This window comes from Zootoca vivipara, chromosome Z1 (genome assembly GCF_965207765.1).
Source record: "Zootoca vivipara chromosome Z1, rZooViv2.hap1.1, whole genome shotgun sequence".
NCBI classification, from domain to species: domain Eukaryota; kingdom Metazoa; phylum Chordata; class Lepidosauria; order Squamata; family Lacertidae; genus Zootoca; species Zootoca vivipara.
The window spans coordinates 56,938,496-56,952,639 of record NC_142583.1 but is presented as its reverse complement, the minus strand read 5'-3'; the positions used below and the strand labels follow the sequence as shown (position 1 = coordinate 56,952,639).

The window sequence follows — 14,144 nt, the reverse complement described above, 5'->3', positions numbered from 1 at the left end:
CCCCCCCGAAGTTGTTGGACTCCCAACTCCCACCACCCCTGGCCATTGGTCATGCTGATGGTAGTTGCAGTCCAGCAACATCTGGAGAGCCAAAGGTAAACCAGCATAAATGCAAAGGTTATCTGAATGCAGAAATTATGGTAACCAAAGTTGATTCAGCCTAAGGTACAGTTAGCAAAATTGCTTTATTCCTTCAGGTTTTTTATTTGTTCCTAGGGGTTTGTTTTCATTGCTTCCACTGCAAGTTAGTGGCAGCAGGAAGCAAGCTGGCCACCATTTTGCATCCTGTACGACAGTCTTAACTCTGCCCTGCAGATGCACATTGTGGCACAAGTTTTGTAATTTGTAAGTAGGCTATCTTTTTTGGGGGGGGGAGGGTGTACGTTTCGCCACCTTTGCTAGTCTTCTCAGTTAGGAGCCTCAATAAACATCTGATGAACCCTCAAGGAAGAGGGATTGAAAACTACTGAACTCTTGATTGGGATTGTAGTGCCAATATCTGCATGAACACCCGCTCTGGTTAATGCCTAAAAGGGGTTCCATTTTTAGAGCTATAGCCAACAATTCATCTTCTGCCGATGAGCTGGCTTGTTAATAAACTTGCTGTCTCTATAGACAGAGTGAAAAGGGAAGGTAGCTGTGCTGGTCTATAAGATAAACTCCACAATCCCAAACATCATGCAGTACTTTTATTTGAAGGTTCCAAGTTACCACAGGATAGCAAGCAAGCTTTCACATTCACCCGAATGCTTCATCAAGCTAGGTGTTAAGCAAACCAGGAGAGCCAGTGTGGTGTACTGGTTAGAGTAGGCACCCCCAAACTGCGGCCCTCCAAATGTTTTGGCCTACAACTCCCATGATCCCTAGCTAACAGGACCAGTGGTCAGGGATGATGGGAATTGTAGTCCAAAACATCTGGAGGGCCGAAGTTTGGGGATGCCTGGGTTAGAGTGTTGGACTAGGACCTGGGAAGCCCGGGTTAAAATCTCACTTGGCCATGAAGCTTACTGAATGATGATGGGCCAGTCATTGTCCCTCGATAAAATGGGGAGGAGGAGATCCATGAATGCTCTTTTGATCTCCTTGCAGGAAAGGTGCAGTATAAATAAATTTAAAAATTTTAAAAAATATTACTTCCAAGATTTTCCATGCAAATTGACAATTTTGCATAACTAAAAGTACAAAAACTCCCCCAAAACATTAGTATGGTTTTCCTTTTGAAAAAAGAGGCGAAAAACTTGGGGTGATAGAAATAAAATTTATTCCAGGCACAACATGTTTTGGAAGAAAATTCTTCCTTGGGAACAAATGCATTTCTTGCATTTGAGAATTACTACTACAAATGTTTTCCAAAGGGAGGATATTTTCCCCTTGAAACATATCAGATTTGGAATCCTTCTTTCTTGCACCTGGAGTGCTCTCTCTCTCTCTCTCTCTCTCTCTCTCTCTCTCTCTCTCTCTCTCTTTCTGGTGGTGAAGATCACCATTTTTGTGGTCGGTTTCCCACAACCTCCATTGCCTCGTTCAGTGGTTGCCCAAGCAGAAGTGGCACTGTGATGAGTGTGGCTTATGTCTGTTTATTCAGTGAACAAGATGTATGTATTGCTTAAATCAACAAACCTCTGATAGCTTTATATACAACAATATAAATATTAATTCATAAGAAAATACCAGTGAAGTCAAATGTTAGAAACAAGTTGACATGGAAGAAATAAATAAAGCCAGCAGTTTTGCACAAATCTGCATAGTAAAATTAAATGTTAAAATTACATTTCCGGTTAGACTAGTAAAAACACTTTTAGCAGGCACTGAAAACGATACGGCAAAGGAGCTGCCTAGTGCTCATAGGGTGGCTGTGACCATAGACTGCTTATCCCGACTTTTCAACTGCAGTGTTCTGATCATCTGTCTATCAAACACTGAGCTCCCTCTGCTGGCATTTTCTAGTCCTTGAGGGTGCTGTCTTCTCTGCGAGCAGCTTGTCTCGGGCATTAGTTACTACAGCACCATTGTCTTTTCTCTTGACAGGTGCAAAGGACTATAGCAAAGCAGATTCAGATGGTGAAGCAGATTGGTAAAGGTCGCTATGGAGAGGTCTGGATGGGGAAGTGGAGAGGAGAAAAAGTGGCCGTCAAAGTTTTCTTCACGACGGAGGAAGCCAGTTGGTTTCGAGAGACAGAGATCTATCAGACTGTTCTGATGAGGCATGAGAACATTTTGGGTGAGTGGCACAAACTAAAAGGAAGGGTCCTGGTCATTTAAGGCACCCCACTTTTTACTTCTGTATTTTGCGGCTGCATACATACATGATTATATTTGTGTGCCACCTTTCCACAGGCGCTCAAGGCGGCTTACAACACGAAAGGAATGCATAACTACCACATAACAAAGGTAGTCGTAAATAATAAATGAAACATTAAAAAATACACAGCCAAACTGAACAATTTCCACATACGTCAGAAGATCCAAAATAAAGATAACTAAACAAAACAGCAAAAACCAAGAACAACACCCCTCTGCTCAATCAACACGCTAGCCCATGAGTCTGTTCAACAGCCGTAGTTTTGGTAGCTGGAGGTAGTCAGTCTGGGCTCCGTCCTCCCAGGCCAGGTGGGAAAAGGCCTGCAAGGTCTGCCAAGACTCACAGCCAAGATGTTTATTCTGGAGTATTAAAAAGATGTATCAAAAGCCAAAGTTAGCAGTGATTTCGTTTTGACAACCTGGTCTCTTCTCAGCCCTGCTTGCTGCTTAACCTTTCATGAACAAGGTGAGAAAACATCAGTATAGCAGCTCACCTCCAAATTCCAGCTTAGACTTGACATTGGGGACTTGAGATCACTTCCCTTAAGAGGAGCTGTGATTCTGAGGACTTGCAAGTTCAGGGATTTCTCATATTTGCCCAGAGAAGGCATGCCTTCGCAGTTTCCATGGTCATAGTTGTGGTCTTCAACAAGTGCTAATTTCAGTTGCTGTGCATTTGTTTTGTCCCACTGCTCAAATTAATTTGAATTTAAAAAACTGAACTTGGAACAAATTTCAAAATACTTGAATTTTGAGCCCTTGAACACAAATTTCATTCTAATTTCCACAATTCTGATTCCAACAAATGGATGAGGGAATCATAAATATAGCACTGAACTTCGAATCCCTGTTCATACTCCTAAAATTGAATTTAGATTTTCAACTCCTTGTCTTTCAGCCAGAGTTTGTGTGTTTTGAGTTCAGGAATGTGGACAAGAGTTTCAAATTTGGCTAATGTTTTGGTAGGGCTATCCTTTGAAGTGTAACCTATGCCCCTGGTGCAGTGGCGGCCAAACTTGGCCCTCCAGCTGTTTTGGGACTACAATTCCCATCATCCCTAACAACTGGTCCTGTTAGCTAGGGATGATGGGAGTTGTAGTCCAAAAACAGCTGGAGGTCCAAGTTTGGCCATGCCTGCCCTAGTGCAAAGACTTGCTTGGTGGTATTCTAGGTCAACATAGTCTTGACCGTTCACTGCAGTATTAGTTCCACATGTGCCATGGAATGTGGAGCTATAGTAACTCTGCTGACTTCTCAGATTTCCAATTTGTATAAGCAGCATCGGATACGGCATCTTCACCTTGGAATTCAAAAGAAATTGACTCTGTACCTTCTTTCAAAACATGCACAATGTTTGAACAGCCCTGTCTCCATTCCTCCTTGTAGGCTTCATTGCTGCGGACATTAAGGGCACAGGGTCTTGGACTCAGCTGTATCTTATCACGGACTACCATGAGAATGGATCCCTGTACGACTACCTGAAATCCACTACCTTGGATACAAAAGCCATGCTGAAGTTGGCATATTCCTCAGTCAGCGGACTGTGCCATTTGCACACCGAAATCTTCAGCACCCAAGGCAAGCCAGCTATTGCCCACCGGGACCTCAAAAGCAAAAATATCCTGGTGAAAAAGAATGGAACTTGCTGCATAGCAGATCTGGGTTTGGCAGTTAAGTTCATTAGGTGAGCAAAATATTGGTTTTCTTGCTGAAACTTGGTTTGTGAACATCCAAAGGGAGTGGGTTTCAAAGGGGGCCTGGAGTTGGGACCTTGTGACAAAGAAGGAAACAGTGGATTGTCGCATGAGCTGTTTGTGAAGATTTAAGACCATGGGTAGGCATAGTAAGGCCCGGGGGCCGGATACGGCCCAATCGCCTTCTAAATCCGGCCTGCGGACAGTCCGGGAATCAGTGTGCTTTTACATGAGTAGATGTGTCCTTTTATTTAAAATGCTTCTCTGGGTTATTTGTGGGGCATAGGAATTTGTTCATTTCCTCCTAAAAAATATAGTCCGGCCCCCCACAAGGTCTGAGGGACAGTGGACCGGCCCCCTGCTGAAAAAGTTTGCTGACCCCTGATTAAGACTGACTGCTTGAGATCATGGTGACCATCCCAACACAGAGTGAAATTCTGGGGCAGGCAAGCCACATGCTAACTGGCTTCACACACCACAAGTGGTTGTGATACAGAATTGTGGTCAGCTACAAGGGAGGCTAGCATAGGTCGTTGGATCTTAGCCCTAGAAACTGATGCAGCTGAGTCAGATATGATGAGATACAAATAGAACAGTATGAATGGGAGGAAACCATTGAGATTTTCAGTTAAAGCTCACATGAAGAATGTGGTGGTGCATAGGGCAAGCAAAATGCTCAGGAGATTGGAGCAAGTCCATTTGAGGAAAGGATGCTGTCTTTGCAGCATTTTAGCTGACAAGGGGGAAAATGCAAATAAGGGAGATATGATAGAAGCGTATTTTAAAAAGCGGACAGAGAGGTTTTTCTCATTCTTGGTACTAGAACTCAGAGCCATCCCAATGAAGCTGTGTGCTGGAGGATTGAGAGCAGGCTAAAGGAGGTACATAATTCAGCTATGAGAGCCACTACCACAAGCTGCAGTTATAGCCATAGTTCTTTAGATAGATGCACAGAGGATAGCTACAGCTATCAGGACTACGAGTATTGATGGCTTTGCTATACAGTGGTACCTCGGTTTACCAACATTCCCGTTTATGAACGCCTCCGTTTACGAACGCCGCAGACCCGGAAGTGTTTACATCCGGGTTGCGCGGCGTTGGATGCACAGACGCAATCTGTGCAGCTTGTGCATTTGCAAAAGCGCTCTATCGGCGCGCACACTGCTGGTGTGTGTGGGGGAGAAGAGGCATTCACCAGGCTGGGGGGAGCCGAGTGGTGCAGCCGCCTGCCGCTGGTACCCCTTAGCTCCTCCTTCCCTGGGCCAGGCGCCTTTAAAGCCTGCCGACTCCTTGCTATGACGTGCACCTGGCAGCCCCGGTTCTTGGCCCGGCAGGGGGAGGAGAATGGCAGCGCAAAGGAACCCTCTCCTCCGTCTCCTCCCCCCACCTGCTTGCCTCCCTCTCCGAGAAGTGAAGCCACAACTTTTGGGTGCATGCGTTCACTCCCACCTCCCCCTGGCTGTGTTCTCTCCAGATTTTAAGCCCTAATGACGGATTAAAAATTTGGCACCCAGAAACTCTGGCTTTAGAAGTCCGTTAAGGCCTGAATAAAGACTCACCCACTCCTTTTTCTGCTCCACCTCGGTTGATTTGCACACAGCTGGCGGGGAGGGGGCTGCCTTTTGCCTTTCCTCCTTATAGATCTTCCTCATCCCACTCCCCCAGCTGAGAGGGAGGCAGTGGGTGGACTCCCTGCAGGCTCCGCCCAGCACTCCCTGCCCCGGCCTGCCCTGCCTGGTGGGCGGTTTGCCCCACTCCCACAGGTAGCTAGCCCTGCCCCTGAGCATCTAGCTACACAGCTGCCATCCTGGAATTTTTCCAAATTAAGAACTATATATAAATGATTAATAAACATATTTAAGGGACATTGGATTACTATCTTTGGCAGGGGAGTTTCATCTTAATGCTAATGAAATCTCACAAATGTTACCAGCAACCCCTGCTGAGTCTTATCACTGTTGTGGTGTTTGCATTTGGATGCTTGATGTATCCCCAGGCATGGAAGCCTCAAAACACAAAACAAAAAAGCCCCTGGTTAACAGTTAAAAACAGGGGTCAGCAAACTTTTTCAGCAGGGGGCCGGTCCACTGTCCCACAGACCTTGTGGGGGGCCGGACTGTATTTTGAAAAAAATAAAAATGAACAAATTCCTATGCCCCACAAATAACCCAGAGATGCAGTTTAAATAAAAGGACACATCCTATTCATGTACAAACACCAGGTAGTCCCCACAAATAATCCAGAGATGCATTTTAAATAAAAGGACACATTCTACTCATGTAAAAACATGCTGATTCCTGGACCGTCCGTGGGCCGGATTTAGAAGGCGATTGGGCCGCATCCGGCCCCCGGGCCTTAGTTTGGGTACCCCTGGTTAAAAACCTTTCTCTGAAAGGATCATTTCCATTAGGTTTTCTTTTCCTTTGACCTTGTTCATAGATGGATTTAATTTGAGGTCCCTTTCTCTCCCACCCTGGCCTTTCATATACAATTTAGTTTTAGAAAAGGAAAAATAAAAAACCCACTAATTTTTGTCTCCTTCTACCCACCCCCCTTCATCTTTCAGTGACACAAATGAGGTGGATATACCACCAAACACCAGAGTGGGTACAAAGCGGTACATGCCTCCCGAAGTCCTTGATGAAAGCTTAAATCGGAATCACTTCCAGTCATATATCATGGCCGATATGTACAGCTTCGGACTCATCCTTTGGGAAATAGCAAGGAGATGTGTTTCAGGAGGTAAATGCCTTACAATGCTGGCGCATGTCTCTACATTACTTCGATTCCTTGTGTGTGTGTGTTTAAAAGAGACAGAGAAAACTGTCCGTTTCAAAGAACTGTTGTCGCTGAACTTATTTATTCCCTTTTCCTTTCTGGTTGTTAGGACTCATTTTTTCCCTTCCCTGTAGGTCCTCATTTAGCCGCAAAGATTTATCCTCTCTTTTAATAGTCTCTTTTAAAGATGTAGTGTGTTTCATAATTGCAATGGGAATTTGGAGCTCATTTATGGGCACTTCCAGAATTATAAACATCAGAGCTTAAAGTGAGAGCACTCCCGTTGCTTACGTAGAAAAGGAACAGGGTTGGTTTTGCTTAGGTGCCATGATTAACAAGGAGATTACGCAGATATGATGCCGGAGGATCAACATTAGCAGGTGTTAGCTACATTAGGAAACCTGTATTGAAAAGGCATTGTTGCCTGTATAAAATTAATTCCAGACCTGGGAAGATTGGCATTTTTAAACCCAGTTCCTCCACTTTCTTGTATTTTCCTCTGCTAGATCTCCTCTGGCTGATTGCTGTTTGCAAAGCTTTTTGTTACCTGTCTAAGAATGGCAATGCAGAGATTTCGTATGCTAGCCTTGAGGCATTTGAAGAAGAAAGTAGGCTTTTATTGACAGCCCTTTGACTACAGGGAAACAGAGGGCAGACTTCAGGTCATCATGGTTTAGACCTGGTTTTTAATGCCAAGACTAAGCCATGAGGTCTAGAAAATGAAATTAGGAAAGTGCCTTCAAGCATGCGCAAAAAACACCTTTCAATTGCACAACATCAAACAACCAGTTTGAGTTTGGATTAGGTCTTTCCAATGTGGAAGGGTGAATTCCAGCTTGCTTTGAATTTTATAAACTAAGCCCTGGGTATTAGTGGAAAAGATACCTACAGTTAGCCTGAGTTTTAGGACGCAGGGCATATGTGGGGCAGTTCTGTGACATCTCAAGCTACTTGCTTTTGAAAACATTTTGCAGTCACTTTTACCTTTATATGTGGACCCACATGCTAAAATGGATGCAGCATTCACCTGGCTGCTTCCTACGACTATTATCTCCCTACTACTGTATCCCAATGAACCTTCTCAATGAGCTTTGGTCTGCGCATGCCTATTCATTTGGGTTTTGATAAAGCATTGTTCTTAAACCTACCTGGCACTGATACAGCTAACAAATGGCACATTTTTCAGGTATAGTTGAAGAGTATCAGCTTCCATATCATGACCTTGTTCCCACTGACCCTTCATACGAAGACATGAGAGAAATAGTAGGTATCAAGAAGTTACGGCCCTCGTTTCCCAACAGGTGGAGCAGTGATGAGGTAAGGAATCATAGAATTTTAGAGTTGGAGGGGGGGGCTAAGGTCCAATCCCCCTGCAATGCGCCCAATGTGGGGCTCAAACTCAGAAACCTGGGATTAAGAGTCTCGTGCTCAACCGATTGATCTATCCAAGGAGATAATACTTTCAAAACCTGACCCATTACATTTACCTCCTTTGTCAAAATCGACTCGGGTGATTTAAGGAGGGAAAAGTCTTGATATTATAGGATGCTGCCTTTTGCAGATGGATAAGGAAAAACCAAGAAAAGTTCAAAGTTGAGTTATACCTATTACAGTGCTGTAAAAATTACGCTGTACCTATAAGACTCGGTTCAGAATAAGCAAGTCCTCTGCAAGATGTTGATGTAAATTTGGTATCACCTAGTATTCTGGGAGAAATAAGCAATGGCCACTGCTCATCTTTTGGAAATTCAAAGGGCAGTGGTTACCCAGATCTGTGAGTGTGAGCCTGTGATTGGCATGTATTTTGGGTGTCTGTGGGGTTATTGCCTTCCACTGTAATGTACTGAAAGCTAAAAATAGCTTACAGATGAGACCCAAGGACTTAGCTCAACCATGCAGGCTGGCTATAAACCACTGTAAACCAGGCAGAACTGATAAAAGTTAGAAGCATCCACCAACTATTTCTGCAATCACAATTCTGCCCTCTCACTGTACCAATTACATAAATTGCTGATCCATCTCTCCCCCCCCCCCCGTTTGTGAAAATAAAATAAAAAGCAGCACAAGGCTAAACCACTTGACCAGTGATGTGGGTTTTCTGGAAAACCTCCTGTTCAGATAACAGTGATTAGCATAGGGCAGCCTGCTTCAGAAAATTTTCAGTTTGAAGAAGAAAATGCGTTGGAAATTATTTCCGAAGCCTTAGGGAGTGGATGGATTTTGTTACGTTTATATTACTGTAGTTAGGAAACAAAGCTCAAAGCTTTGAAACTTCCCAGCTTTCTTAATGCTATGTTTTCAAATGGATATTCATTGTTACTAATGAACTTACGAAATAGGATTTCCCCACCACCACCACCACACATCATTGCTTGTGACAAATGCCATGTCTAGCGTGGCTCTTAAGAGTTTTTGATTAATTTGATTTTACTGATGTTGGAAGTAAATACTCCAGGACCAGCATTTACAGTTTGGTATTTGAGCCTCATTAAAAAGCAAATAAAAATGTCAAAATATTGATCTTCCTTTAAAAGCCACAGTTTATAACAGGACAGTTTCTTAGTGAAAACCAGAGTACTGAAATATTTTAAATATACACTGAATGTGCACATCAACTCTTTGGTCTCTATAGCAGCTCAGAGCAGACTCCAAGATTGTCACAATTTGCATCAGGCCATGGATGGAGTAACTTTAACACCAAATGCCTTTTCCTTGCGAGGGAGGCTCTGTCCGTGAGATGCGGTACACACTCAGGATGCAGCCGATCCTTCCACAAGTGATTTTGCTCTGTGGACTTTTAAATCAGAGAAAGCCAACCTCGCGCCTTTCCGATGCTGTTGGGCTGCAACTCCCATCAGCCCCAGCCAGCATTCCCAGTGATCAGATAGCATGGGTGTTATAGTCCGACGACATCTGAAGGACACCAGGTTGTGAGAATCCTGGTCTAGTTTGATCTTTAGAGGGTGTTGGGGTAGAGCAGGCATCCCCAAACTTTGGCCCTCCAGATGTTTTGGACTACAATTCCCATCATCTCTGACCACTGGTCCTGTTAGCTAGGAATCATGGGAGTTGTAGGCCAAAACATCTGGAGGGCCGCAGTTTGGGGATGCCTGGGATAGAGCATCTCAGCTCAAGTCCAAGCCATGGCTGCAAAGAAACAATGTTCCCTTGCATGCATGTCTGCTTCAAACTGCACCTGCAAAGGAAGAAAGGAAAAGATGGTTTCCTTTGAAGTTGAGTCACCTGATGTGATGGTTGCACCAGGTGGGTCGGTTGCCTCACCTCCCTCTTGAAGTAGCCCCCAGGAGGATGCGGGAGCTCAGGATTTGACCTGCCACTGTATTGATGGGAATTGTGGTCTAGCAGCGCTTAGAGGACTACAGGTTTCTCACCTCTGATATTATTGATTAATTAATATGCTACTTAATTGCCAAGGTAGCTTCTAAGCAGTTTACAAGTATAAATCCAATTTAAACACTCATAATTGCCACTAAAACAATTCCATTAAAATAGACACCTGCGGTTTAAAATGTGCAATGAAACAAGCGAATTAAAACGGGGTTCAGGTCCTGAGATAAGGGGGCATGCTTGTCTAAAAGCAGGTGAGTCTTCCAAGTGCCCATGGAATACTAGTACACTACATTGTATACAAAGCAGTGTGCATAATTTTACAAATATATACAGTGCCTTGCGCAACGAAAAACTCGCTAGAGGAAAGCGTCTTGCGATGTTTTTGTTGACTCGCAAGACAAAGTTTTCAACGGCCGCGCTTCGCAAGACGAAGTGTTTCGGCATTTTTGTTTGGTTGGTTTGTTTGTTTGCCGTGGCAACCCGCGCTTCGCAAGACGAAATTATTGCTAGATGAAGCAACTCGCGGCATGAATTAATTTCGTCTTGCGAGGCACCACTGTACATGTATATACGCTGCTTTGTAGGCCCCACCAATAGGGTACTAGTGTCTGTAAAGAGGAAAAACAAATTGGGAGGGGAGTTGAAAGCCTGCGTGTTAGTCTTCTGTCTCTCAATCCCACTTTTTGTCAATTAATATAGGAAATTGCTTTTCAAAGCTGTAGTGGTATTTTCCTTTAGGGGAGGGAGGAAGTTGCCTGAACACTTTCCACAGAGAATTTATAATGAAGCAAAATTGTGTTTTGGAATCAGTAGACCAGTAATTGATGTACCGCAGACAAATCTGCCGACAGTTATGGTGATGCTATGCAGAGGTCATTAATCTTGTTAAGTGGTACAGTGTAATGCTATTATTGTAGGAGGCAGCTGTGATTTGGGAATAGCAGTCTTCACTTAAGTATTCTGCAATTAGATTTAAAAATACTTAAATGGCAAGAGTTGTAAACAATCTTGAGTGCGTAGGGGGAGGGTCGCAGAGGGGGAATGTTAAAAAAAACAAACACCCCAAAACACCACCACACACACAACCAGGAGAAAAGAATGATCTAGCAAAGCAGATTGAGAAAATTTGGTATATGGCCCACCACAGAATAAAAAGAGTTTTGAGGGTGCCACTGACTTCCCACAGTAACTTACTATCCTGCAGAGTGCTAACTTTGACTTAAAGTAGCATAACGGTGAAGCCATGCTTCAGGAAGAGCTGCTGTAAACGACTCTCTTCCATTCATTAGCAGGGTGCAAAGGTGAAAAACCTGAAGGAAGGTGGGGTGTTTTTTTTATTATTATAAAAAATTATATATCTGTCCCTTAATCCAATTCACTGTGAGGGTATGTGACTGTTTCGCTTCTTTCGAATTGTTCTTACATGTTTGATTTTATTTTTAATTGTATTGTTCTACTGCTTTGATGGTTGCTGGCCTGGGCTTCCTATCCACCCACCCACCCACGCATACACACATATCTGAAGTCGATCAAACATTGCCTTGATCTTCTGTTCCTTATTCAGCAATGCTAGTGACAAGGATCATACAGCGTTAAGACTTAATTGTACAGATACAGGCTGCGTACACAACATACGCTTAAAGCACATTGAAAACTCCGCAAGAATCCTGGGAACTGTAGTTTGTTGTGGGTGCTGGGAATTGTAGCTCTGTGAGGGTTAAACTGCAGTTCCCAGGAACCACTGGGGTAAATGTGCTTTAAATGTATGGTGTTTACGCAGCCACAGTATCCGCCCGTCTAGTTGTGAACCATGCCTTGGGGCAGTGTGATTGCATATGGTTCTACTGTACATGAGGCCTATAATGGTTGAAGGTACACAGGGGCAGAATTCCATGCTCAGTATGAGTTCTCAGGTTCATTTAGTTTCTTTCCAGAGTAGTGTTTGGCTTTCAGCCAAGACCAAACTTGTGTGTGTGTGTGTGTGATGTATTCATCTATATGTTTTCTTTCTTCCTCTAGTGCCTAAGACAAATGGGCAAACTCATGACAGAATGCTGGGCTCACAACCCTGCTTCTCGGCTCACAGCTCTGCGAGTGAAGAAAACTCTTGCCAAAATGTCAGAGTCACAGGACATTAAGCTCTGATTCGGCTGAAGAAAGGCACCTCTTTGCTAAATCTCAGAAAAATGGACTTTCCTTCATGTTTCAAAGAGACAGGAAGAGGAATTACAAGACTTCGCTAATATAAACCTTGAACGCAGTCTTTCGGCAAATAATCTTCCACTCTGGCACAGAGGCCATTCCAGGAGAAAGAAAGTAACGCGGCTCCATCAAGTTTGGCTCGTCGGCTGCCAGAGGAGAAGACCTTTGGCCTCTTTTGGAAGCGGTGGGAGAAACAGTATCGATAACTGCTTCAAGATTATGCATGCTGCTTTCTGTGAAAGCCCCTAATGTTATTAATATTAATATTATTATTATATTTGGACTGTTTAATTTTCATAAAAATGAACCTTTGCAAATACAAAGTACAAGAAAAGAATTATATTGTTACTCTAAAGCAGGGTGGGAGGGGTGGAGGAAAGTCAAGCAAAATTGCATCTGAAGTCTAAAACAAATTGGTTATGATTTCCTGCTGGTAAAGACTGTTGCACTCCCAAGGCAACACACTATGTTGTGAAAGAAACATATAATAGAAATATAAGTGATCGCCTATACAAATTTGATTTTGGGCGACTCATATATGATGTAGGCCAGGCATCCCCAAACTGCGGCCTTCCAGATGTTTTGGCCTACAACTCCCATGATCCCTAGCTAACAGGACCATTGGTCGGGGAAGATGGGAATTGCAGTCCAAAACATCTGGAGGGCCGAAGTTTGGGGATGCCTGATGTAGGCCAAAGGAAGCCAATGTGGTGTTCTCCTGATGACTTTATAGACTACAACTCCCATCACCCTATCCTCGCTGAGGCTGTTGGGATTTGTAGTCAAGCAACATCTGGATGGCACCATATTGGCTGTCCCTGATGTAAGCTGTGACTGACAGAAAGACCGCATTCTCGATAGGAATTGCTAGATCTGCTACCAAGCAGCTTCTTGTGCACAGCAGACCCAATGATCCATTAGCATCCCTTGTATAAGCCCTTCACATTTCAGGTTTATTAAAGCAACACCATTAAAGGCATCTAAGGTAAGGAACATTAGATGTGAAAGGTGGAAGACAATGAAAAAAACCCTAAACAAGCAAGCTCAACTAGTACCAAGTGCCCTTTCCCTTCTATTATTTGGGGAATTTTTCCCTGGCATTTTACATGCAAAACAATAATTCTGAAATCAGTGTGAATTAAAGCTTGGTAGAATACGGTGTTACATGCACTAACCTTTCCTTTACCGGCAAAGTCCCTGATCGATGAAACGGCCGACCAAGTTGCATTGCATACTGTTTGCCTTAAGAGAATTAAGAAAATGAAGAGTATTGACAAAAGGACGCGCTCTGTTCAACGTGCACCTGGAAATGGTAACTTGCCACTAACGGGGTAGAAGAAAACTGCAGTGTATTTCTAAACACATGGAGGCGAGCATCACTTTGGAAAGGAGGGGTTTTTATTCTTTTCATGATTTTTGAAAAATATAATTTCCTCTTTAATTTTGAGAAGAAATTGAGAGGTTTTTTTTTCTAACGTGAAGGGGATTTTTTTGTATTGGACTATTGGGCCACATGCTTTAAGGGAGCAGAACGTTTTCTCTTTTTTTAACTATTGTTTAAAAAATCGGAATATACTGGAGGAGGACTGAATTCCCAGGTTTTCTCCTCTGCAATTCTGGTCAAAGAAGCACTCACTGAGACCCATATTTTGGTTTTGAGGTGAGCCTATTAGGTATTTTGCATGCACAAGGAGTTGGGGGACCCTTCTTCCTCCTGCAGCACCCCGTTCCCCAGAATGTGAGTTGGCAGACCCTCCAAAATATGGCAAGGTTCCATATGCATGCAGAAGGCCTTCTTGCTTGCATAAGGGTGCTTTC

At 43.6% G+C, this 14,144-nt stretch overlaps 1 protein-coding gene across 2 annotated transcripts in view; it reads left to right on the top strand.

Moving 5' to 3' along the window:
* BMPR1B (bone morphogenetic protein receptor type 1B) overlaps nucleotides 1-12,649 on the top strand; it is a 213,555-nt gene extending 200,906 nt beyond the window's left edge. For both annotated transcript variants that reach the window (XM_035112925.3, XM_088660495.1), the window contains 5 exons: nucleotides 2,029-2,221; nucleotides 3,688-3,985; nucleotides 6,562-6,737; nucleotides 7,960-8,090; nucleotides 12,144-12,649. In XM_035112925.3, coding sequence (XP_034968816.1) covers nucleotides 2,029-2,221; nucleotides 3,688-3,985; nucleotides 6,562-6,737; nucleotides 7,960-8,090; nucleotides 12,144-12,269 — 924 coding nt within the window. In that variant the 3' untranslated portion in view covers nucleotides 12,270-12,649. The remainder of the gene's footprint in view (nucleotides 1-2,028; nucleotides 2,222-3,687; nucleotides 3,986-6,561; nucleotides 6,738-7,959; nucleotides 8,091-12,143) is intronic.
* Nucleotides 12,650-14,144: the final 1,495 nt, after the last annotated feature.